This window comes from Engystomops pustulosus, chromosome 2 (genome assembly GCF_040894005.1).
Source record: "Engystomops pustulosus chromosome 2, aEngPut4.maternal, whole genome shotgun sequence".
NCBI classification, from domain to species: Eukaryota; Metazoa; Chordata; class Amphibia; order Anura; family Leptodactylidae; genus Engystomops; species Engystomops pustulosus.
In genome coordinates this window covers 151,038,585-151,065,461 of record NC_092412.1, presented here as the reverse complement: position 1 = coordinate 151,065,461, position 26,877 = coordinate 151,038,585, and the positions used below count along the sequence as shown (strand labels likewise).

Below are 26,877 nucleotides of genomic sequence, written 5' to 3'. Positions count from 1 at the left end.
ACGTATATACGGCCGACGTATATACGGCCGATATATGTCCTCCATACACTTCTATGGGCTCACGGCGCTCTACGGGAGCGGTACGGTGCAGCACACGTGCGGCACCGCACCGCTCCGTAGCCCGGTAAAAGATAGGACATGTTCTATCTTTTCCCGTATTACGGCGCCGCGGCCATATATTGCTATGGAGAGGGGCGGGGGTGAGCTGCGCTACGTGCTACGCTGCGGCGGGCACACGGCAGTGTGCATGTAGCCTAAAACAGTAATTTTCACCAGGACAAGGTCTGGAAATAAATTCCTTCAGAGGCTTTATAGAATACCTTGTTACCTGTCTAGCTTTGGTATTGTACTGTATAAAATGTCAATGAGCTTACCCCCACGTTTGACAATATATTTTAGTCCAATGAATAATGAAATTCCCTCTTACAACCACTCAGTGTAACTGTCCCTTTAAGTATCTTAATGCTACATGTGTGCCCTCATCTACGACATTGTGCGAGAGCTGTGACTGTTTGATTAAGACAAGCTCGGTGTACTCCAGCTGCAGGGATTGTGTGTTTTGGGTTTAATTAGGGCCTTAATCCGCACATCAATCATCAAAGTAATGTTCCTGGCTTGCACTGTAGACATCTACATATTTTACTATGTATGTATTAATCATCATTACACAGTTCTTTAATGTATATGAAGAAGAACTGGGATCAGTGTATTAATAGTACAAGTGAAATATGCAGCAGTAGCACATTAAGTATACCAGATTGTTGGTCAGATATTAAAGGGTATTATATCAATGGAAAATGATCTATTGACTGACAGAAAGCACAGCAATAGAAAACTGAGAGGTATTAATACAGAAAGCATATAACAAAAATGTTATGACTATTATACAAGCAAAACATGCATGCAATGCAGTATCTAGTAATATTGGGCAGCATACCCTTGAGATGTTGAAATGGATATATATATATATATATATATATATATATATATATATATATATATATATATATATATTGCTCAAAAAATAAAGGGAACACTTAAACAACCCACTATAGCTCCATATCAAACTTCTGTGAAATCAAACTGTCCACTTAGGAAGCAACTAGTGGCTTAACTACCCCCGTAGCAGCTGTAGCAGCAGCTACTGGGCCCCGCCAGCTTCGGGGGCCCAGACCCCCTTCCCATTACACAGCCGCAGCCGATGTCACAGCCGCTGATGTCAGAACCCAGCCCCCAGGGTTCACTGCCGTTGAAATGAACGGCACCATGCCCCCTGTGCCAAAGACGGCACTGTGATGTCCAGGCACAAGCCTTCTGCCTCTTATCAGATATTTGATATTTAAATTTGTTTCTGTGCTCCACGATCAATCCCATTATGTCTTAGCCCAGCATCATTGTATAAGTTTATATAAAAGTGTCCTAACACATGCATGGAGAGTTTCACAGTCTAATGTGAATATAGACTAATAACTTGCTCTAACATTCAAAGAAATATGAGTTTCTCACACCTAGAGCACAATTCCTGGGTCAATATTTTTAATCCTGAATTTAAAAATATCACCACAATAGATTTATGTGTGTCTATGGAATGTTGTACATTACCTCACAAAACAATTCTTTCACAAAGGATAAAACAACTGACGTACACCAACATTCATAGTTTTATATGATCAGACAGCTTAACAATAAGACAAGAAATTATGTTTTCATTTACCATTTATCTTCGCAGTGAAATCAGTTTAACATTTTAAATTAACTCATTTTGACAAGCAGAATGTATGATTCATGAGGAAAGAGAGTCAAAGATTTACTATAAAAAACAAATATTTATATTATATATACATTATATATATTATTTTTTTTAACAAGGAAAAGCAAATATACCTTTCAAAATTAAGTCTACACACATTTAACAATGTATGTATGGACTTGAAGATGTGTGTCATCACATAAAAAGAAGCAATGCAAGGACACAAATACTGTGCAATATTTTATATTCCTGCTTGAAAGCCTGTTCAATAGATGAACATATATTAATGTGTGCTAGAATATAGTGTAATATGGTTGCAATGCGTATTCTGGAGGCAACATACTGTGTATGATAGATTGTCATTCGGCATCTTTGGCACAGCCTCTGGGTTATAGACATAGAAGCTTCTTGAAGCTATTTACCTTCCAACCAATAAAACATAAGTTAGTACTGGAGTCTCTGGTTTGGGTAATGTTTGATAAATATGAATGTCTAGAGTAGTTAATAAGTATTTACTTATATATACACATATTTTAATGTATTACTTTATAAATGTGTAATTATTGGACATACATGTATAAAAATATATATCATATATAGACATTTGTCTATATACATACTTTATATATATGTGTGTGTGTGTCTAGGCACTTTGTACATCTAAAACAGAACAGGCAGTATCTCTTTGGCTTCATTCACAGGGTGCATATACCCCTCATCAGGATCTTGACAATAAAGCTGGTAGAATCCAATACAAGTTGGCAGACGAACACCCATGGTGTTTTATCATTCAGTTCAGGGATTGAGGCTCTCATTATCTGGGCAAGAAGTAGGGAATGATCTTTAGCCTCAGGAAAATAAAGGGTTAAGAAGCCCTAGGAGGAATCCTGAACCTTAAAGGAGCAAAAGGACTGGTTTTCTTCAGACAGTGATTTTATTCTCCAGAGCAGCGATTTTCTTGGACACAGCTTCGAGTGAGAAAGGAGTTAAAGAAAAACTGATAATAATTCTCTAAATACATTACATTTAATTGCAATCAAATATTCATGCATGCAAGTGGTCTGTACAATTGATGATAGAATTCATAGATGTTTGTACTAAAATCCCACAGTAAAACCATTCTTAGTAATTCATTTAGACTACTCCTGAGCCATTACATTATAACTAAAGGGTTCCATTAAATGATGTCTGAACTTTACCTCTAGTACTCAAGGGCAGATGCAATAGGCCAGCTATCTTGTCAATTTTACTGAATAGCCTGGAACAAAACAGTCATTATCATTAAAGTGTGTACTATATTAAAGACATCTCAACTATTCTTGGAGAGATTTGATAAATCAAAATAAACTATACTCCCACTCATGGCCCTGTACTTCTTCTGGTCTATGGGTGGATCATTTATTTCCTTAGGACTAATAAAGTTGATATTTCATTGTCAACTAAGTGAACTGTAAAAAAACAGAAACCTCTTCTTTTCGATCTACAGATATTACATAGGAAGGAAGCTAAAGCATTCAAAATAACAGCTTGGTTGCACTCTGCTAACAGTAATGTACTGCTATTTTGAATTAATTTGTGACAAATAGGTTTTCTCGCTGTGAAATAGATTTATTGTGTGTTAATTTTTTTTTAACCATGTCTGCCAATGGGAACTTCTACCACCAGTATCAGGTATTGTAAACCAAGCACACTTATATACTGGTGTGCTTCCGCTCTGGCAGGATCTGCTTTTCCTTTAGCTTTGTATGCCCTGTTTTTCACAAATATTATGCAAATGATACTAAGGTGCTCCAGAATCCATAGCTGTTAATTGAACCTGGAGCCCCTCAAGCTCATTTGCATATTTTTTCAGCATGTAAGTGTGCTTGCTTTACAATCTTTGATCCTGCTGTTCGATTTCCTTTAAGCAAATGTTTGCTTGGAAATTATAAAATTCTAATTATGAAGACTATAAAAAATTTTGAGAGAGACTGTTGAGCCAGGCACCTACACAAAACGTTATCAATTAGTTGTCGAGAAGAAATTGTGGCTGCGTCTAGCCCTAATATGGATAATTATTCAGTAGAATTGATGCAATTAATTGGGAAAAAAAAACGGGGTGAGCAAATTGTCATGCTACATCCCTATTAGAGACAGTACTGGATTCATGAACATTTTATTGGAGATAGGACAACACGTTTCAATGCTGAATTGGCGTCTTCATCAGGTCCAACACACAATGGGGGATATTTATTTATGATCGCCCCGCCGCTGCGAATTTGCAACCCGATACATCAAGAGGCTTATGCCTCTTGATGTATCGGGCTGCCAGTTGCGCAGCTTTTATCCTACGCCAGGCAGGGCCTGGCGTAGAATAAAACGCAGCCGGCGACTTTTCACATATGAAAAGTCGCCGGCAGCAGCGAGTGCGCAGGCGTGGGGACAGTAACGCCCCACGCCGGCCCACTCCCGTCCGGCCGCGCCCCCCCTTCATGCCCCTTCACGCCCCTTCACGCCCCACTGGCGTGAAGGTGGCGGATTGTGGAAAATAATCGCAAAAGCTAGCAATAAGCTAGCATTTGCGATTATTTCAGGGCCTCTGCGCCACTGGCGGTGCGCAGAGGTCCTGATAAATATCCCCCAATGACTTTGTATGCAAAAAGCAGAAACAAAACAATCAATGAAATTAGTTGATGTTGGTAAAGTAAAAAATAAAAAAGAATAAAAAGAAATTATTTAAAGGTAATAAAAATCAATGATCACAGTCATACATAGGTTATTTTGGTTAAAAGCATAGGGAAAGCAATGCATAATAAATAAATAGTTAATGAGTAGATAGATACTTTAGATAGGTAAAGGTAGATCTGTAAGTACATAAATGAATCAATCAATCAATCGATACACAAATAGAAGAAAAATTAGTTAGTATATATGTAGATTCATGAGAAACACCTGAGCATATATATAAATAAATAAGTAAATCAAGAATGCATAAATCTATGAAAAGGGGCAAATGTGTATAATTGATTGTCCATCATAATGGGAACACATTACAATTGGTAATAGAGAAAGATGTATGGTAAATGAAACCTAGGATAAGGGGAACGCGCATGTGCATCTCGAACAGATATGGAAAGTGATTTAGAGAGTAAATGAACCAATAGAGTGTGTGTATATATATCACGATCTACTTAAAAAATAGATAGAAGAGTAAATGGATGGATGAATACTAACATGTTTACAGCGATACATAAATGAATGAATAAATGGTTGAGTGAATCAATAGAATAAATAAAATAATAAATAGAATGAGGTTCTGGCACAATGAAAAGGTTAAATTATAAGAGTTAGTTCCCTGGTAGGATAGGGAGTATGCCAGCTATATATCTATAGAGCAATCCTGGTGAGTGGGGAGGTGGGAAGAAACTATGTATATCTGTGATAGATACACAGACTTCCGTGTATACAAATACACATGTATAAGATGTATATAAAAAGCAGAAATTCTATGGAAACATGTGGGTGTTACATACGTGTGGGTGTACAGATATGGGAAATAGGATGCAATATAATGTTCATGAATCCAATACTGTCTCTAATACGGATATGGCTTGTCTATTTGCTTACCCCGTTTTTTTTCTCCCAATTGATTGCAATAATTCTAATTATATACAGGAACCATGTGTCAGAAGTGTCGAAAACTCAGGAGGCAAATTTCTGGAGCATGATTCGCCAATTAATAAGTGGTATAAAGATGAATATAAGATGAATATACAGTATTGACTGTCCCAAAGAGCCTGTCTAATGATAAATAACCACATATAGGTATTTCTACTCCATTGTTCTTCACTTCTTCACATCTTATTAACAAAACCAATAATTAAATAAAAGTAATATGTCCTTTCATTTATGCATAGTGGCATTATTATTTTGTTTGGCAGATTTTTCTGTGCACAATTGTAGCCACTGGTTGGAACTAATATTTAACATTCTGTTGTGATATCTATATGTAAATATCAAGTAGTGGTAGTGAATATATATATATATATATATATATATATATATATATATATATATATATATTCCTAGGTTTTTCATCCAAATACCTAATTTCATACCAGATTCTGCTTTATTCTCCATCAGACTGGCCTAGTATATTGTATTCAATATGGCTACATATTTATAAAAAGGATATTCTTTCTTGTTAATGCCTGGATGAGTTCTTCCACCTTGGTCTGAAACTTGACAATGGCTTCACATTCACAGGGGTTTTCTTCTGATAGTTTAAAAAGATAAATGTTGTTAGTTATTCTGGCAACAGTCTAGAATCTCAGCTACAGTAAACTGCATGGCACTTACCAACACAGATCTTCATCTGAAGTTTTTTGCCAATTTCCTTCATGGCCTTGAAATCAGCTGTGTAGAAATAGTGCTCATTCACAGGTTCAGAAGCAATCATCCGTAATTCATCCTCCACAGCATTGCCCACTCCAACTGCATACATCTTGTAACCTAAAGACGAGTACAAGTTTAAGCAACCTTAAAGGAAACTTACCATGAGGAATCTACCATCAGAAGTAGATCTGATGGTAGATTCATCCTGCCTGCCATCTGTAGGAGCCTCTGCAATTAATTTACATATTACTAAAAGAACGTTATTAACAAGTAAGGTTAGGTTTCAGGATTATTCAATTATAGATTAGGGCAGAGGCAGGCAGATCTACTTCTGATGGTAGATTCCTCATGGTAGGCTTTATTTAATGTAACAAGGATTTACAGTTTCATCGTGGCAATTTGTTCTAAAAGAAAATAAAATGTCATAAAATTATGTTGAAGTGGGTATACAGATATGCCCAATTTGTTCCTATTTATGGCTTAGCTTGAATGTCTGCTTTGAAGACTAATCCATAATTGAAGGTCTTAAGAATGCCTTACCCAGTTCCTTAGCTTTCAGTGCAGCATCGTTGATATAATCCTGAGAGCGTCCATCAGTAAAGACAATGCCAACTTTAGATACACCTGGTCTTCCTCCGTTGGAGATGGTAAAGGTGTTGTCAATGAGATACTTGAGAGCCTGGCCAGTCATGGTTCCCTTCTCCATGTAAGACATCTTTTTTACAGCTGTCTTAATTTCCCTTTTGTTGTTAAATCTGCCCAAGGGAAATTCTTGCCTTACAGAGCTGGAGTACTGGACAAGACCAACATGTGCCTTGTTGTCACCAACATCTACAGACTCTACAATCTGATTGATAAATTGCTTGACAAGTTCAAAGTTTTCAGGGCGAACACTTTTAGAGCCATCAATTAGGAACACCAGGTCAATGGCTGAGGCACCACATGCTAGAAAAACAGAAAAAAACAATTAAGAAAATGCCATCATAATCATCAAAAAAACAATTCTGTATCACTTGTGTTTTATTTTATTCATACCATTGCAGGTCTTTCCATCGTCATTCAATGTATATCCTTCCCTGCAGGCACAAGTGTAGGACCCAGGGCTGCTAACACAAATTTGCTGACAGTCATGATCTCCAGTGGAACACAGATCAGCCGTTTCTGTATTAAAGAAGCAAACAGATAAGTACATGCTAAAAGAAGAACAGGTAACTATGTCTTCTAATAAACATATGGTTTTAACACAGGGAAACTTCTATTTCTCAGCAAAAGCTGAGACTATGCCAGATTAATCCTTGTGTCTGATGCTGGATGATTAATCTGGCTCAGAATAAAACTGGCAACTCTGCACCTCCTATTAGTTGGTCTAGTTTGTGGCTCCACAATATTGAATATTCTGCCACCTTTTACCGATGACATGCCCTTTTTTCAGGTAAGTTACATAGCAAACATGCTTTTATCTATTCTATACACTATTTAGTTCTAGAATTATGCCATTTTAAACTTTACCTTTAAAAACATAGCAGAGAGACGCATGCGGATGATGAAATTACAAAGTCTACGTCTCAAGTGGGAGCCTACATCATTAGTGGGAGGGTCAATAGAGGAAGGATGTGGGAGGTGATTTGGGCTGAGTAATAATGAGCGGTGGGACAAGCCTCTTGTGGATTCAAAAGAGTGGGTGCCCATTACCAGAAGTGCAACCCTGGAACCTATGAGTACGCGCTGGCGGGGAGCTAGGTAAATTTTAGAAGTGCAACTAAGGAGTGTACAGAATAGATAAAAGCATGTTTGCTATGTACCGTTGAATCCTGTCACCAGTGAAAAAGAGTCCTCTGATGACATATTCCCTTTAAGAGGTTACAATGAACAACATACTATTGTAGGAAACCAGCAAGCTGCAGAAAGGATGAAGAAAGGACTCAATGCCACTGTCATTTATATGATAAGATGTGGCTACAACATTTCTAAGAATTTAAATTATTGCAAAGCTAGAAAGCAGAAAACAGCAAACTTAAGTGTAACCCTGGCATTTCACCTATTTGTGAGTATTTTAACTTTCTAATTTTTGCTATAAGATTGTCTATTTCTCAGCTATAACTGTGGTCTGCAAGATACCATAAATGCTACATTATTTATAGCTGATTTCCGCTGATGCCCTCAACTACAATGATCAGCTATAACAGTTATTAAAGGTGTCTGCAATTAATATTTATTGTTAATCCTGGTTCTTATGACAATCCAACATTTTTAAAAATCCAATCGTCACAAAGACCAAAAAATTTGGCTATGGGTTACAATGATAAAAATTACAGTTCCGACTTACATACAAATTCAACTTAATAACAAACCTACAGAACCTATCTTGTACATAACCCGGGGATTGTCTGTAATATGTAACATTACTATTGCAGCCAGTGAGAAAAACAATAACATCTTTGAGTAGAGAACTTGCAATACTTTCCTAATTTCATCACACAAAGATTACCCTTTATGCAATGATTAGCTTTAGTGTTTTACCAGATGCAGTTTTCTTTATCTAGTCTTCACATATCAGATTGTGTCATTCAATAGGTTCCTTCATTGTGGATAAAAGCTGGTCCTGGTCATGTGATGATCACACAGGTGCATGGCTCTCAGTAATGCACCGCTAGTAGCTGTGCACCTGTTTGATAATCACTTGACCCCTGCAGGCTCCTATCCACAAAATGAAGGACACCATTGAAAGACAGGAAGAAAATGTGAAAAATATACACAATTAATCAGCTTCTATTCATTCCTGCAAAAACCAAATGTCTCAGTCAGTTGAATGGTATAACAATAAAATTTGCCCTTAAGTATTTGTCTGTGATCACAGGACTCTTTAGAGTTCCATCTAAATAAAAGCACATGATTAAGGACACAAACAACTTAGCAGATGTCCTTTAGTATGATATTTTATCAGAACTAATATGTATACTGGGTGAAGAGAGAAATCCAAAGAAAATACACAGGGTGCCATCAAACTAATGCTATCCCTGTTTCTATTACTTACCGCAGAATGCTTCTTGGAATTTCTTGCTGAGTTTCTCGATCACACTGTAGCTCTCCACATAGTCCACATGTTCATCTAGGGGCTCACTTGCAATTTGACGCAGGGTGGTCATATCAACACGTCCAACTCCAATGGCAAATAGCTCTATTCCACTTTCTCGTGCTCTAGCAGAAATGTCCTTTACACCATCCTGAGGCCGACCATCAGTTACTACAATGGCAACCTAAAATAATGAACCAGTACAACATATTGAAAACAGTCCAATATAAGGCTGCAGGACATTTTATTAAGGGGACTGCAGAGCATTTTATTTAAAAGGGGCTGCAGGGCATTTCATTTACAGGGGGGCTGCAGAGCATTTCATTAAAAGGGGGGCTGCCGGGCATTTCATAAATAGGGGTGCTGCAGGGCATTTTATTCTTTGGGGGGCTGCATCTGGCATTTCATTAGTAGGGGGGCTGCTGCAAGGCATTTTTTACGGGCATGCATAGGGCATTTCATTACTGGCAGAAATTTGTCTGGAAGGGCATGTACAGCCTGGAGTGAAACGATATCCAAATAAACTAGAAAATAACAAAAGAATGTGCTAGATGTGGCTCTCTGGTATAAAAATATCATAATCTTTATTGAAGACAATGGAAAGTACATACAAATGTTGAACCCATTAAAAAATGTAACATACATCATACACAAAAAGGTGATCATGGTAGCGAACACCACTCACTGTTCAACCACAGAATAGTGGTTAAAGACCCTACATGTGTGGTAAAAACTCCTCAGAGTTTTATAGTAAGTGACACAAGTATATGGCCTAGAAAATCAAGTCCAAGTAGATGTGCCAAGTTGTGGAAGAGCATGAAAAAAATCAATCCTCATTTTAGAGTAAAGGGGATCTACAAAAGAAGTGTCTGTCCACCTGTAAATCCAAAAACAGATGAGCACTATACAAGTGTATATACGATACCAATGGCTGAAGACGAATGACGGACAAACTAGGCTGGCAGATAGATAGGTGAGAGGACCTAAACAGGGGTGGGAAGCTCCCTACAGATATTGGGGATCATATACTAAGGACTCGAATCGCGCAAATCTGTCGGGTATCCCGGCGATTTCCGAATTCCGCCAGGATTTTGCCGCACGCGATCAGATTTCAGTGCAATCATGCGCCGGGTTGCATGCAACGGAAATCAGGGGGCGTGGCCATTGGAAAACTCGACGGATTAGGAAAAAACGGTATTTAAAAAAAAAGTGTCGCTTGACACACACTTGCCTGGACCAAGAAATAGAAGGTGAACTCCGGTGAATTCCAGCAGACCTCAGCGCAGCAGCGACACCTAGTGGATATTGGCGCACGGACCTTAGTGAATCCCGGCCGGACCCGAATGTGCCCTATTGTCCTCAAAGATTTAACGCTGAGTAAGTGATCTTTGACAACGATGTGGAGAGCTTTTGTCATTCGTGTTCAGCTTTTGTTCAGCGGTATTGTATATACACTTTTAAAGTGTAAATAGGTGGACAGACACTTCTTTTGTAGATCGGCTTTACTCTATATTGAGGATTGATTTTTTTCATGATCTTTTACAACTTGACACATTTACTTGGACTTGATTTTCTAGGTCATATACTCGTATCACTTGTTATAAAACTATAAGGATTAGACCACACAGGTAAATGGTTTTAACATGTGTATGTGCTTTGCATTGTCTTTAATTAAGATTGCGATATTTTTTGATACCAGGGAGCCGCATCTAGCATTTCATTACTGCAGAGGCTGCTGGGCATTACATTACTCAGGGAGATTATGACCAATGCATTCTGACCCTAGGCTTATACTCGATTCAATACATTTTCCCAATTATATGTGGTAAAATTAGGGGCCTCAGCTTATACTCGAGTATATATGGTATGTGTTTCAAATATATGTTCAGTATAAGTCAATAGATGACTATTCTATACACAATTGAGTACATTTTATCTGTACACAAATGCCCAAGTTGTTAACACAGATTATTTTTTTAATGTTTATTTCTTGTTTGTGTTAGTCACAGATGTACTATATCATTATAGTATCAAATACTGGAAATGACATTTATGGTTTCATAATTCTACTTACAATCTATTGTAATATTCTTCTATTACTAATACCTGACTTTCTACTGTCATATAGTCTATGACATTTATTTTAACCATACTACATTAGTGACAAAGGGTTTCGTATTTTCGGCTGAAGCTATACTACACCTCAATAGGGGTCCGCTCCTAGTCTAACCAACAGTTCTGGCTGATAATTCCTCTGACAAGTCTCTGTTAAACTTTATCGGAAGTACATTCCTCAAGTCACTGCTCTACAGGTAGGGAGATATGACTTTCATTGAAATACAAGACATTTTCCTACCTGCTTCAGGCAAGTAGAAATGTCAGAAAGATGTTTGGGAATGATTTTTGTTGTTTTCTTTCAATATTATGTAAAAAACTGTCTTTAATGAATTAAATAACGTCAAAGTTTTATACTAGGCATAGGCCACATTAGACACGTTTTCTTTAGACAATTCCTCCCTTAGGCTGCATTCCCACACATGTATGGGGGACGTATATATATACGGCTGACGTATATACGGCCAATATACGTCCCCCATACACTTCTATGGGCTCATGGCATGCGGCACCGTACCGCTCTGTAGCCCGGGAAAAGATAGGACATGTCCTATCTTTTCCCATCTTACGGCGCTGGGGCCCATATGTTCCTATGGAGAGGGGCGGGGGTGAGCGGCGCTCACCTCCTCCTCCTCTCCCCGTGCTGCTGTGTGCCCGCTGTGCTACGGTGCGGCGGGCACATGGCAGTGTGCATGTAGCCTAATGCAGTGTATTATTACATATTAATTCAAGTATTAATAAATATCTCTTAGCAAGATTACACTACCATAACCAATGGTAATACAAAGAAGTAACAAATCCCAGAAGTATTATAAGTTATTTGTAACTCTAAAGAGCTGCTGGGTTTTATCAGAATTGAATTAATTACTGTATGTTTAGTGCTTAGGTAGAAGTATGTGCTGGCTGGTTCCCCTCTGGCGTTTCCTACCTTGCTCACCATCACTGACAGGTTTCTATTCATTCTAGCATATTGCTCTGGTTGTGCCAAAGCAGGACATGGTGATTATGGGACCTATCACTAAATCTTGTTTGACCCAACAAAGTGTGATGGCTTTGCCAATTAGCCTTCTTACCCCCTACTCAATGCCCTCTTCTCCTACTTATAGACACAATCATAAGCTGCAAAGATACTTGGCATCCACTACAAATAAACATAATTTATATTTCTATTACTTACCTTCTTTACGCCTGAAGATTTCAGCCTTGCTCCTTCTCCTTCAGTGAAGGCATGGTTTATAGCATATTGAATCGCAAGGCCAGTCATTGTTCCAGTGGACAGAGGCTGAATCTTTTTGACTGCCTGAAGTAGTGCAGCCTTAGTCTTGTGGGTTTTGAGGGAGAATTCATTTTTGACAGAGCTGGCATAATTCAAGACACCAACTCTTGTGTTATTTACACCCACATCCAGAGATTCAAGGACCTGAGACAAGAAAACCTTGACCTGTTCAAATTCAGAGGGTCTTACACTACGAGAGCTGTCTACGATGAATACCAAGTCAGTGGGATGAGTCCTGCAATTGGGGCCTTTTTGGGAGAAGAACAAAAAATAAATGCAAATCTATGTAAAAGCTGTCAGAAAATTCAACAACACTTTCCATTCATGTGTAGCAGGTCGTAGACTGCTTTGACCTTACTGTCTACATTCACCATATCACAGCATTAAACCAATAATTTACCTGACACACTTTTTTAAGTTTACTAACTGTATTACTCCAGCATAATAAGTAATGCAATTTTCAGGAAGATGCATAAGGAACAGATGGCTAGATCTTTGGAATAGGCATTTTGACAGAGAGACAGTGTTAATAATATAATCCTATTTATATGTTTAGCATTTTAAAGCCAAGACTATGTGGGTTTGAATGGAGAGTGGAATCTTTGCGTTTTTCCACCAATCATGCAGAATTGAGGATTGATAGCTGATCCACATGTCATTAAATGTATATACATACGTCTTCTGCATTTAAACTTAGTCTTGTAGATTTCATTGATATGGCTGTTTGAAAAGCATGACATATAATTTTCATGAAACAAACTTGAAAGCCTGATCTCTGTAATTGGCACCTGGTTCTAGAAATCTGGCAGATGTTAATAGCTTGTTTATTTTGAGTCATAACCAAGCTGAAAAGTGTTTAGAGACTCCAGTCTGCAACAGTTCGCTGAGTAAAGTTTTTTCCTGGTTTGATGCACGAGTCTCAGAACCTTGGCCACAGTGATACAATTTACATGCAGAGTTTTTACAGCTGAATATTTTATGTAATTTATCTTATTAACTACAACAAAAACTTTTTTACTCTTAAAAATTGCAGAAACTATAAGTTTAGTTTTCAAATACTTGATCATACTTTTAAGAACTTGCAATCACGAGTTATAAGCAATTTTTAGGATTCACTCTGCCTTCACGTCTTCATTTATTGATCACACAATCAATAAATGTTCTCTATAATTTTCATGATGGCAGCTCATATTCAAAGAGGACTGATAAGTTTTCACTTCTATCCTTAACATTTACTGTTTCAATCTAAATGTCTCTATAATTTTGGATGTTACTTCCATAAAAATAAATTCACATTGCAAAAAAAAAAACTCTGATATGGACAGTCAACCACATATATGAGTAAATGTATGCAGAAAGTTTGAGCAGAAGGTGATATCAACTTGTCACTTGTATCACAAAATGATAAAAAAGTCACCATTAGAATTTATGTTAGACTACTCTGAAATGAAATTTACATAAATTTGATAATTCTTCAGTTTTATAACTGAAAAATAAATATGTAATCGCTTAAAAATCTACCTTGTTTGCTCATCATAAATAAACAGGTATGGTTCACCTTATTTTTATCTTCTACACTTTAATTTCCATTATCAGTAATCCCAACCTTATATTACTCATGTATCAAATGTTTTGAAGTGTTGCACTCACCTCTTAGCTGCTGTGGCACTGCTTCCACTGCAGCATAGCTGTAGCAGCTGAAGAATAGGGCAGTGAAAAGTAGGCACAGAGAGGTCTTCATGATGTCTGCAGAGGAGTCAGAAGGCAGAGTGAGAATGATGGAGTGGGTAATTTGTGTTCAAGGTATCCTACCTACACACCTCCAGGTGTACCTCCCAGTTAAATGACAGGAAGAGGGGTGGGTGGAGTTTGGCATCAGGGAGGTATATATAGAAGGAAAGGATCAGTGTGCTTTCAAAAATATTGGCTTTCAAAATATTACGGTTAACTGGGTAAACTTTTTTACAAGATGGAAAAAGTTTTATATAACAAGACATTAGATCTAATGTGAAGTGGTCAAACAACATTATGTCTCACCTCGCCGGAGATAACGTGCATGTAACATTGTAAAATATAGAGGTGGCTGTTCATCTCCCCAGCATTGAAGCTTTGGGCTGAACAGCTGAGCAGGTTAGCACACCCAGGGGACCTGCTGTCTATGATACAGTTCACCAGTCTATGATATGTAAGAGCAGGAATGAAAAATGTCTGTTTGTTATAAGCAGTGGTTCTGCTATTACTGGGTTAATCAGGTGAAAGCTAACTAAATGAGATCCTTTCAGTGTGACTTATAAAAGAAGGCCTGTATCTGTTGAGAAGACATAAAGGTCTCTGTTCAGCTACAGGGCTAACGCCAGGCTTTACACACAAAGTATCTCCATGGCTTAATGCCCCACAATTCATTGCTACTGTCGTATAGCGTAATAACCCACTGCCAGCCTTAAAGTCGGATTATATAAAGTGTCTGGAGTTATGGCACATAGGGAGTTAAATTAGTATTTCGGAAACACTTTATACTACTGAATGGCTGTAGTGTAGTACTTTACTTTTATTCGACAATCCAAACAAAACAGAAACTGTTCTTATGTTCTGTGTATATGTAGCATACAAGACTCCCTTTCTGCGCAGCAGTTAAACCAGTTGCTTTAATCATTGTGTAGATTTTTACATTTCCTCCTCCCTATCTAGGACTCTGCCATCTCCAGTGTAACTCTCGTAAGCAAGCTACGCTGAAAAAATAAAGTGCTGAAAAAAAGGTGCTAAATGTGAACGGTCCTGTCTTAATGGCAGAGCAAAACACGATATACTGTAGTATCCTGAAACTAAATAATACATATAATGCTGTGCTTAGCAGATGATGCTGCATATTACCACTTCTTATTAATAACTCATTATTCTATACAAGCTATTACCTTGGAGCTAGATGTCACATAATGCTTATTTATGCCACTATATTGTCTTACAATGAAATTATATATTAATAAGATGGCACTAGGGAGCCTTATCCATAGGCATATAAAAGTTATCTAATTTGTTTGTGTTATTATTTTGTAATATAAGTTTGAGTATGACATTAATGTCCAGCTTTTCCCCATCTTTTACCAATCCTAGATCTCAACCTGGAGATAATCTTAAAGCAGTGATGTCCAGTAGCTGTAGACCCCCCCCTTTCCACCTACACAATGAATCTATGACTGTGGAGATCCCTGTAAAAGCCAGTTATGGTACACACTGGAGCAACACAGCCAACTAACTGTATTATTACTTTAGGGGTTTGAATAATTAATTGTATATGCACCTTTAACCCCTTAATCACCAGGTCATTTTTCGTTTCCATGTTTCACTCTCCACCTTTTTCCATGTAAAGAGCTGTGTGCGGACTTCGTAGTGATGGTATTTAATATGCCATGTTCTGGGAAGTGGGAAAAAATTCCAAATGCAGTGAAATTGGAAAAAAAATGCTTTTGCACTGTTTTTTTGTGGACTTGGTTTTTATAACTTTCCCTGTACTCCCCAAGTGAGATGTTTTCTTCATTCGTTGGGTCGGTAGAATCACAGGGATACTAAATTTATAAAGGTTTTATATAGGTTTATAAGGTTTCAATAATTTAAACCCATCTGTGCCACAAAACATTTTTGTGGCATGAGCTGACATTTTCTTTGCTACCATTTTGGGGACTGTACAACCTTTTGATTACTTTTTATTAAATTTACTATGTGTTGCAAAATAGCAAAAAGTGTCGTTTTGAAAGGTTATTTGAAATTTTTACTTTTTTTTTTTCACTTTTTAAATTTTTCTATTTTTCAGACCTCCAAGGGTACTTTAACCCTAGGGTGTATGATTGATCCTACTATATATTACCATACAACAGCTTTCTCTGCTCCTAATGTCTTTGGTAGTTAATATAAGCCCTGCTCTCAATTAGGCCATTGCTATAGACAATGAGGCAGTGGTAAATGTTACTGTGCGTTTAAAGCAAGTCAATGAGTACTGGTTGAGATCTGTATAGCAATGGCTACATCTTTTATGCTTAGGTTTATACAATCAGATTCAGAGTCAATGGAGGAGTGCAGTCAATAAAGCTACATTGAGGTGTACTCCCTAAATGTCGGCAGCATGCAGGTGATCTTTTTTCAATTTTCTATTAAACTGCATCTTGCCAAGTTGAAAACAAATGCCATACTGTTTGTTTTGTCCATAGCTCCATGTGGCAGCCAAAAGTGCCCTTAGAATAGAACTTGGCAGCAACCATGGTCAGGTGTCAGGACAGAGACCACCAGGAGCTATGGAGCAGTTAGAGGGGTTTTCCCACAAAAGAAAATTCTCAAATTTCAATCCCCTAGAGATGTTTACACTTTAACCCCTTACTTGACAATTTGACTGTTTTATCCCCTATCACTCCCTAGGCTGGTCAGTGCAAAATTCCATGGTATGCACGGGTCTCTCTAAGCAGACACATTATGATCCACCTAGTTCTGTGGGATGACAATGTGGTTAGATTATCAAGTTACATGTGTATATACAATTTCATCTGGCTTCTGACATTGTACTAACACACTGACTAGAGATGGGGGAATTGATTCTAATGATTCCAAATTCATTTAGAATTTCAGGAAAAATTTGATTTGTCACAAATCCGATGTTTACAGTGATTTGTGGGATCAAATTTCGAATTTTATTGGATGGGGGTAGTGTCCCTCACTGTGTAACTATATTCTTCACTGTATGGAGGTAGTGTTTCTCACTGTATGGGGTAGTGTCCTTCACTGTATGGTGGTAGCGTTCCTCACTGTATGGGGGTAGTATTCCTCACTGTATGGCTGTATTCTTCACTGTATGGGGGTAGTATTCCTCACTGTATGGTGGTAGTGTTCCTCACTGTATGGTGGTAGTGTTCCTCACTGTATGGTGGTAGTGTTCCTCACTGTATGGGGGTAGTGTTCCTCACTGTATGGGGGGTAGTGTTCCTCACTGTGTGGTGGTAGTGTTCCTCACTGTGTGGCGGTAGTGTTTTTCACTGTATGGTGGTAGTGTTCCTCACTGTATGGTGGTAGTGTTCCTCACTGTATGGTGGTAGTGTTCCTCACTGTGTAGCGGTAGTGTTTTTCACTGTATGGCGGTAGTGTTCCTCACTGTATGGTGGTAGTGTTCCTCACTGTATGGTGGTAGTGTTCCTCACTGTGTAGCGGTAGTGTTTTTCACTGTATGGCGGTAGTGTTCCTCACTGTATGGGGGTAGCGTTCCTCACTGTATGGGGGTAGTGTTCCTCACTGTATGGTGGTAGTGTTCCTCACTGTGTGGCGGTAGTGTTTTTCACTGTATGGCGGTAGTGTTCCTCACTGTATGGGGGTAGCATTCCTCACTGTATGGGGGAAGTGTTCCTCACTGTATGGTGGTAGTGTCCCTCACTGTATGGTGGTAGTGTTCCTTACTGTATGGTGGTAGTGTTCCTTACTGTATGGTGGTAGTGTTCCTCACTGTATGGCGGTAGTGTTCCTCACTGTATGGTGGTAGTGTTCCTCACTGCATGGCGGTAGTGTTCCTCACTGTATGGCGGGAGTGTTTCTCACTGTATGGCGGTAGTGTTCCTCACTGTATGGCGGTAGTGTTCCTCACTGTATGGGGGTAGTATTCCTCACTGTTTGGCTGTAGAGTTCCTCAATATATGGCGGTAGTGTTCCTCACTGTATGCCAGTAGTCTTCCTTACTGTTTGGCGGAAGGGATACCAAATTTGTATAGGTTTTATAATGTTTTCATACATTGTAAAAAATTAAAACCTCCTGTACAAAAAAAAGAAATAAATAATTTTGCTCTCTTGTGGTGCCAATAACTTTTTTATACTTTGGTGTACGGCGCTGTGGTTTGTGTCATTTTTTGCGACTTTTTAAGACGTTTTCAATGCTATCATTTTAAAGACTGTACGAACTTTTGATCACTTTTTATTGAAATCTTAAAATTTTTCAAAATGACAAAAAAGTGACATTTTCAACTTTGGACGCTATTTTCCGTTAGGGGTTAAACACAGTGAAAAACTGTTATTATATCTTGATGGATCAGGCATTATCGGACATGGCAATAGCTAATGTGTTTATGATTTTTACTGTTTATTTTTATTTATTTTATTTTATTTTATTCTAGGGAAAGGGGAGTGATTTAAATTTTTTGGTTTTTTAATTATAATTTAAAAAAAAAAACTTTTTTTAGGGTACTTTAACCCTAGGTTGTCTGAACAATCCTATCATCTACAGTAAGGCAGTATATGAGGATTTCCCTCATTCATTACAATGTGCTGATCACTGAGGCAGCCTCGGGCCTTTGGAAGCTTTGCCGGTGCAGATGTGCGGTTTAACACGTAACAGGGAGCAACAATCGTCACCAAGATGATGGCGCCCATGTAGGCGATCAACTGGAAAACACCCGCAATCGCTGCTAGGGTGTAACCGGTAAGTGTTTGTTGCAATATGCAGCAAAGATTTACCGGCTATGGAGAGGGCTCAGCCCGTGAGCCCTCACCATGCACCCGCACCCGGCATGTGACGTACCGTTACGTCACATGCTGTGATTCGATTCGGGTTGAATCGAATTTTGATAAATTCGTCCATCTCTAACACTGACACTTAGAAAGAGATGAGACAGATCAGAGATGGTGAGATGTATGAAATGCCTATTACACATGGGCATGGCAGACAGAGGCTGACAGACTTTTACACTGTCAGCTCTACAGCAGGAATGATAAAGAAGGTTGGACTTATATCTTTGAGATGCTGTATTTTGTTAATAGCAATGAAGTAGAGAATGTGTCATTTTGTTATCCTGAGTAGATATAAGAAACTTTAAGGCAAAGTCTATCATGTCAAGGCGGCGGTCGGCTCAAACAGGCCTCAGCCCCAGCGGCCCCCCAAAGGTATGGGGGGATATCTGCATCAAAGGTGTTATGATATTCCGGGGAAACCGGTGAGGAACATATACCACACGCTCTGCCTCAAAGTCCAAAATGTCTAATGAAGCACACTTTTGTTAACATTGGAACATCTTCCTTGTGAATGCTCAGTTTCAAGATTTAACCCCTAGGGGTACTTTGAAGTTTGAAAAATGTTGTATAAAATTGTATAGTGGACTACACATTTCTATATAAAGATCTCCAGTAAAGTAAATAATATTACAATATAATTTTCTATATTTGTAATCTGTATAATTATCCATAATTTACCCAACATAATGTTCACCCATGACTGGTCGTCAGAGATGACTAGCAAGATAACAAAAAACAAGGAAATGCATGTGACTGAGAAAAAAATGTTTATACACAATAGAGAAATACCATAGGGTCAATAGTAAGAAGACAGAAAAGAAATTGCAATATTGTTTTACATTATTAGCAATAATTTTTTTAAGGAAAATTTTGTAAGCTAAGGAAAGTGTAAGCTAAAATAACAATTGTTGCAAAAATTGTTGAAGATTAAAATTCTCAGTGGTAAAACTACCTGTACAAATGAGAAATATAAGAATATTAAATAGTCTGACAATCCCGTGTCCTTAAGAGTAAAGCATCTTGTTTTAAGTAAATGAAGCAAAAAGGGACATTCCATCATTGATCACTTATCTACTGGATAGGTAACAAATGCTAAATACATGGAGACATAATGTGAGATGGATTTTGGTAAAGCTTATCCACTGGACCTGACCTCATTGTTATGTGAACCATTTTGGAACTGACAGGCTGCACATATAATCACATCCATTAATAACTTGTATTTGTTTTATATTGTGACTTCATCTTCAGATCAATTTTCAATTTCTCCTTGTTCTTCAATGTATTTCTTTCTTTTCTTTAACAAAACAGTTAATACATAACCCTGCTGTCGTTTATGCTTGTTTGTTTTCAGTGAATGGATCATTCCATGACTCTCTCTGTACCAATTAGAAGATGAAAGGAGGCTTTTAACCAAAATGCAGAGCTTTACACAACAGAGTATGGTGGGGGTAAATCTTTGGACTCCAGTTTAGTTGCCTCAGTGTAGGATGGAAGTGCTGTCTGCAAAAGAAATGGATGACACATTTGAAATGATTAAAGTGTTATACATTATGATAAAATCATATATATATATATATATATATATATATATATATATATATATATATATACCAAGCAACCCCGGAACCCCAGATCCTGACAATATATATGTAGCTTATTCACAGCACACACATGTGCGTTCTGATAAGGAAAAATTGAGGACTCTTTCCAACAGACAATTACATCAGGTTAAAACCTTCCCATACTATTATGGCGAGCGTCAGGTGCATGAAAAGGGCTCACAGGCTTAGTCCTCTCCATAGCCGGTAAGTCTTTGCTGCATATTGCAAAAAAGACTTACCGGTTACACCCTAGCACCCATTGCGGGTGTTTTCCCATTGATCGCCTACATGGGCGCCGCCGTTTTGGTGAAGATTGTTGCTCCCCGTGACAACATCGGGGAGTGGCGTCTGGTCGTCTTATGAAGACTTGAGGCTGTCTTGTTTTAACCCATTCATTACAATTTGCAATTTGCCCATTGTAATGAATGAGGTAGAAAATCTCCATATATTGCCATATTGTAGTATAGCAATATATGGTAGGATCGATCAGACAACCTAGGGTTAATGTTCCCCAGGGGTCTAAAAAACAGTAAAAAAAAAAATAATTTTTTTAAAATTATAATAAAAAACCCCAAAAATTCTAATCAACCCCCTTTACCTATAACTGATATAAATATAAATAAACAGTAAAAATCATAAACACATTAGGTATTGCCGCTTCTGAAAATGCCTGATCTATTAAAATATAATAACTTTTTTTAATGCGTTTAACCCCGTAGCGCCAAAGTCACTTTTTTGCAATTTTTAAAAATATTAAAAATTCAATGAAAAGTGATCAAATGGTTGTACAGTCCGAAATATGGTAGCATTGTAAATAACATCAAAAGTCGCACAAAATGACACCACCTACAGCTCCATACACCAAAGTATAAAAAAGTTATTGGCACCAGAAAATGGCAAAATCAAAAAAAATTTGTACAGGAGGTTTTAATTTTTGTATGAAAACATTTTAAAATCTATACAAATTTATACAAAGTTATCCCCGTCATCACACTGACCCAAAGAATAAAGTAGACATGTCATTTGAGGCCCATAGTGAAAGCCGTAAAATCCAAGCCCACTGAATACCATCACTATGAGATGCAGTTTGTTATGCAGAAAACAAGCCACCACAGAGCTCTTTACATGTAAAAATAAAGTTATAGTTATAGATTTTTGAAGGTGGGGAGGGAAAAATGGAATTGAAAAAACAAAAAAGGGCCAGGTCCTTAAGGGGTTAAAAGAGCAGCTGCAAAAATGCCTTGTCATAGCAGCAGACAAGTTTTTGAGGCTGCTGGTGCCTCCAACGTCCTCTTAACAACAATTGATCTTATGACACAATTTGAATCTTAAATCCCGCTCAGTGTCACAATCAGTCAGATCGTCCGATGGCCCACCCCCAGATTTCTGTCGCATGAAAGCCGACGCAGCTGTGCCAAAATCCGATTGCGTGTGACACAATCCCGTGCTAAATAGCTGTCACAGCCCTCCAAGCCCCGAAAATGTTGGGAAGTCAGATGGAAATGTGATCCGCGGACCCTTATTAAATAAGCCCCTATGTATGTTGAACTTTCTCAGAATAACCCCTGCCTCACAAGATGAGAACCTTGTATGGAGCCCCAAACCAAGGAAGATTGGCAGTCATCTAGTGTTTCATCTATTTCCTAATAATTGTGCCAACAGTTGTTGTCTTCTCACCAAGCTGCTTGCCTACTGTCCTGTAGCCCATCACAGCTTTGTGCTGGTCTACAATTTTGTCCCTGGTGTCTGTAGACAGCTATTTGGTCTAGCCCGTGGTGGAAAAGTTGAAGTGTGAATGATTGAGTGTTTGGACAGGTATCTTTTATACAGGAAACAAGTTAAAACAATAACATTTAATACAGTAAATGGGTGCAGAGTAGGAGGAGCTTCTTAATGAAAAATGAACAGTGCTGAGAGCAAGAAGTCTTGGTTGTTGGTAGGGGATCAAATGCTTTGTATAAGTATAGGGTGGGAACTGCATTGGTCACAGCCAGTATATAGGTAGTCAGTCACCTTCCCCCCTAGTATATATACCTCCAGCCCCTGCCCTCAATATAAAGCCATCCGGCCCCTGCTCCCAGTGTATAGCCAGCCAGCATTCCAACCGGATATAGCCAGCCCCCTTCCCCAGTTTATAGCCAGCCCTCTGCCAGTTTATAGCCAATCCCCTGTCCATGTATATAACCAGCCAGTATTCTTCCAATATAGCCAGCCCCTGCCCAAGTCTATAACCAGCCCCAGTTTTCCCAATTCATAAAAAAAAGAAAGTCAATACTCACCTTGACCGCGCAAGTCTTCTCTTCTTCGGTCAGGCAGTAGCAGGTCATTGTCACTTTGATGTCAGCAGCGGCTGAAGTCACAGCGTTTGCGCCAGAGCATTACAAGCACCTGCTGCTGCTGGAGTGAACAAGAGAAGACCTGCAGGGGTGTCGCAAAGGTGAGTATTTTTTTTTTTACCTGAGTATAAGCCAAGTTTGGGTTTTTCAGCACATTTTTTGGTCAGGCAAAAGAAGGTTCTTGTCACTTTGATGTCAGCAGCGATTGACGTCACAGCGTTTGCGCCGGAGCATCACAAGGACCTGCTGCTGCTGGAGTGAAGAAGAGAAGATCTGCAGGGGTGTCTGAGAGGTGAGTATTGACTTTCTTTTTTTTTTTTACTTGAGTATAAGCCAAGTTTGGGTTTTTCAGCACATTTTTTGTATACTGTAGTATATGCGGCATGAGGTAGAATCATGCCATGGTTTGAATGTTTCCTAGGGCATGTAGAAACAAACATTTGAAGCAATTTTTTGAGAATTTTTTTTTATCAGATATGAGTCATGCAAATGATAGTAAATAATAAACTCTGTAATATCCTTCATTAAAGGGGTATTCTCGTCTCGGCATTCACATTCAATTTAATTAATCTTCCATATATATGCATTTCTTCAATTAGATGTTATTAAAAAAAATGTACCTGTGTGAAGATAATTTCTCATAAATGTAGCGCTGTGGTCCCTTAGAAACAAGAGTGTGTCCTATAGTGATTGCAGGTAGACACAAAGGGTGTTTGTATATGAAATGTCTGGGAGTTACTGCACGTCCTACAGCCGTCCTGTGGTAATGATCGCTGAAGCCAGGTGGTCAGGCAGGGCAGGGGGGGGGAGATGTGTCCCAGGAATATAATAATGATGCAGAGAGCAGTGACTCTCTGCATCATCAGTGCCTGTGTTGGAGTTTTGCACCAATTTCCCATAGGGGCCACAGCCATGCAAACCTCACAGCCACCAGCACTGATCGGGTGTCGGGCCGCAGTATTATCAGATGCACGGAGGATCATCTCTATAGGCTGGACGCAGACAGGAAGCAACATGTGCTGAACTTGTCACCTCCGTGAGATGTATGATGATCCTGTGACCCTATGTGAGGAGGTTCTGAAGGACAGTGTGGTAGGAGTCAAGCCGCTGTGTGTTCCGTTAACCCTTTGCTTTCTTTCCCTCCCCCCACATTCAACCACCTAAATATATTGGCAGGTGGCCTTGTTTCCCAACTATGTCCTTGCTATCATCCCATCAATGCTTCCTTTAAAACATTAACCTTGAGGGTGCGTTCACACATGGGCCCCCATTTATTAAAGCGCTTGCACCTGTTTTCTGTCTGTACAAACTTTGTGCACATTTATTTATAAAGTGTCTTCTCCAATATTGTGTCATGGCTGCACTGTGTCCACCACACCACAAATTTCTGCATGTAAGGGGGCATTCTGGTGCATAGTTCGACTATGCATCACATTGATTACTACGACGCGACAGAATTGTATTGCACACTCTATGTTAAAGGTGCACCAAAATAAAGTTGGAGACACTTCATGAGCAGTGCAGGGTGCACCAGATAAATAAAGACTGTGCGCCACTATTCAGTAGTCAGTTGTACCCTGCACACTCCACAGGCAAACTGCACTTAGTGCACTAATTTTGATAGATGTGGCCCACAGTCTTTTGGGAGTGTGTTTGGATGTTTGTGTAAGAACGTATGTGTTTTACATATACCATGTGTTTAGCTGCTTCGAAAGCATTTTCTTTCATTGTATGTAAGCATTTCATTCTTTCATTTTCTTTCAAGTGAAAATGTTAACACAGCTGCTTACACTTCCGTCAATGCAGAAAAATGCTTTTAAAGCAGGCAAACACATGGTAACATGAAAAACTCATGGTGGGCTAAGAGCAGGGGGCAAAAGATGGGCCGTAGGGCAGTTTCTCTGAGTCAAAATCTGGGAGGTATAGAAAAAGGGGCTCACTGAAGCTCTGTCGCCTAGGGGCGTACTTAAACCTGGAGCCGGCCCTAAACATAGCTCTGAGAGACAAAGTAGCTGTGTACCTGTGTGACATCACAATGCTTTCCTATCCTCTGGAAGTAAACCATGAAGTTTCCTATAGAATAATAGCAATCAGAGATCTAGAAGACCCACAAGGAATTGACATAGAAAGTACACTCACCGGCCACTTTATTAGGTACACCTGTCCAACTGCTCGTTAATACTTAATTTCTAATCAGCCAATCACATGGTGGCAACTCAGTGCATTTAGGCATATAGACATGGTCAAGACAATCTCCTGCAGTTCAAACCGAGCATCAGTATGGGGAAGAAAGGTGATTTGAGTGCCTTTGAACGTGGCATGGTTGTTGGTGCCAGAAGGGCTGGTCTGAGTATTTCAGAAACTGCTGATCTACTGGGATTTTCATGCACAACCATCTCTAGGGTTTACAGAGAATGGCCCAAAAAAGAAAAAAACATCCAGTGAGCGGCAGTTCTGTGGGCGGAAATGCCTTGTTGATGCCAGAAGTCAGAGGAGAATGGGCAGACTGGTTCGAGCTGATAAAAAGGCAACAGTGACTCAAATCGCCACCCGTTACAACCAAGGTAGGCAGAAGAGCATCTCTGAATGCACAGTACATCGAACTTTGAGGCAGATGGGCTACAGCAGCAGAAGACCACACCGGGTGCGACTCCTTTCAGCTAAGAACAGGAAACTGAGGCTACAATTTGCACAAGCTCATCGATATTGGACAGTAGAAGATTGGAAAAACGTTGCTTGGTCTGATGAGTCTCGATTTCTGCTGCGACATTCGGATGGCAAGGTCAGAATTTGGCGTCAACAACACGAAAGCATGGATCCATCCTGCCTTGTATCAACGGTTCAGGCTGGTGGTGGTGGTGTCATGGTGTGGGGAATATTTTCTTGGCACTCTTTGGGCCCCTTGGTACCAATTGAGCATCGTTGCAACGCCACAGCCTACCTGAGTATTGTTGCTGACCATGTCCATCCCTTTATGACCACAATGTACCCAACATCTGATGGCTACTTTCAGCAGGATAATGCGCCATGTCATAAAGCTGGAATCATCTCAGACTGGTTTCTTGAACATGACAATGAGTTCACTGTACTCAAATGGCCTCCACAGTCACCAGATCTCAATCCAATAGAGCATCTTTGTGATGTGGTGGAACGGGAGATTCGCATCATGGATGTGCAGCTGACAAATCTGCGGCAACTGTGTGATGCCATCATGTCAATATGGACCAAAATCTCTGAGGAATGCTTCCAGCACCTTGTTGAATCTATGCCACGAAGAATTGAGGCAGTTCTGAAGGCAAAAGGTTTGCGTGGGTTTCCTCCGAGTTCTTTGGTTTCCTCCCACATTCCAAAAACATACTGGTAGTGTTACGTCTTTGCCTGTATCGTCTTCTGTCCGCGGTATGCGGCTTAGAAGGCGTTGAGGTTGTTCAGTCTTCCTGTGTGTGAACTGGGACTGAGATTGCTGCAGGGTTGATTGTTGCACCACACCCGCTTCCCTGCAGTCTAGCAACAGTTAACCTGCTGTGAATGACAGATCTCTCCTCCAGTCACCTTGAGGGGAGGTTCCCCAGTCACCTATATTACTTCCCAGCACAGGTTCCCCAGCGCTGGTAATATTCGTATTTTTCAGCTCCCCAGTCCTTTCAGCGTTTTGTTCTTATATTGACTTCTCTGGCATTCTGACTTTGGCTTTCGTTACTTACCTCGGCTTTCGCTTTCTGATTCTGCTTATATATTGCTCTCTCCGTTGTGACCCGGTTTACCTGACTTCGCTACCTGTGTGTATTGTTTGTTTGTCGTGTTTTTTGTCTGCA

The 26,877-nt window shown here is 39.2% G+C and overlaps 2 protein-coding genes across 3 annotated transcripts in view; both read right to left on the bottom strand.

Moving 5' to 3' along the window:
- Positions 1-1,643: 1,643 nt before the first annotated feature.
- On the bottom strand, positions 1,644-14,398 carry MATN1 (matrilin 1). The gene is made up of 8 exons (XM_072136882.1): positions 14,239-14,398; positions 12,490-12,836; positions 9,159-9,381; positions 7,160-7,285; positions 6,665-7,069; positions 6,089-6,241; positions 5,925-6,005; positions 1,644-2,724 (listed from the first exon to the last, which is right to left on the bottom strand). Exons 1-8 carry the CDS (start codon positions 14,327-14,329, stop codon positions 2,672-2,674), a joined length of 1,479 nt encoding a protein of 492 aa, XP_071992983.1. The 5' UTR covers positions 14,330-14,398; the 3' UTR covers positions 1,644-2,671.
- Positions 14,399-19,872: 5,474 nt separating this feature from the next.
- The window catches only part of LAPTM5 (lysosomal protein transmembrane 5), a 64,740-nt gene continuing 57,735 nt past the window's right edge, over positions 19,873-26,877 (bottom strand). For both annotated transcript variants that reach the window (XM_072133097.1, XM_072133098.1), the window contains exon 8: positions 19,873-20,625. In XM_072133097.1, the coding sequence (XP_071989198.1) occupies positions 20,551-20,625 (75 nt within the window). In that variant the 3' untranslated portion in view covers positions 19,873-20,550. The remainder of the gene's footprint in view (positions 20,626-26,877) is intronic.

Coding starts and splice junctions, on each gene's coding strand:
- MATN1 (XM_072136882.1), bottom strand. CDS start 14,329: ATGAAGACCTCTCTGTGCCTACTTTTCACTGCCCTATTCTTCAGCTGC. Junction 12,837..14,238: donor AGTGCCACAGCAGCTAAGAG/GTGAGTGCAACA, acceptor TCTCCCAAAAAG/GCCCCAATTGCAGGACTCAT. Junction 6,242..6,664: donor ACTGAAAGCTAAGGAACTGG/GTAAGGCATTCT, acceptor ACTCGTCTTTAG/GTTACAAGATGTATGCAGTT.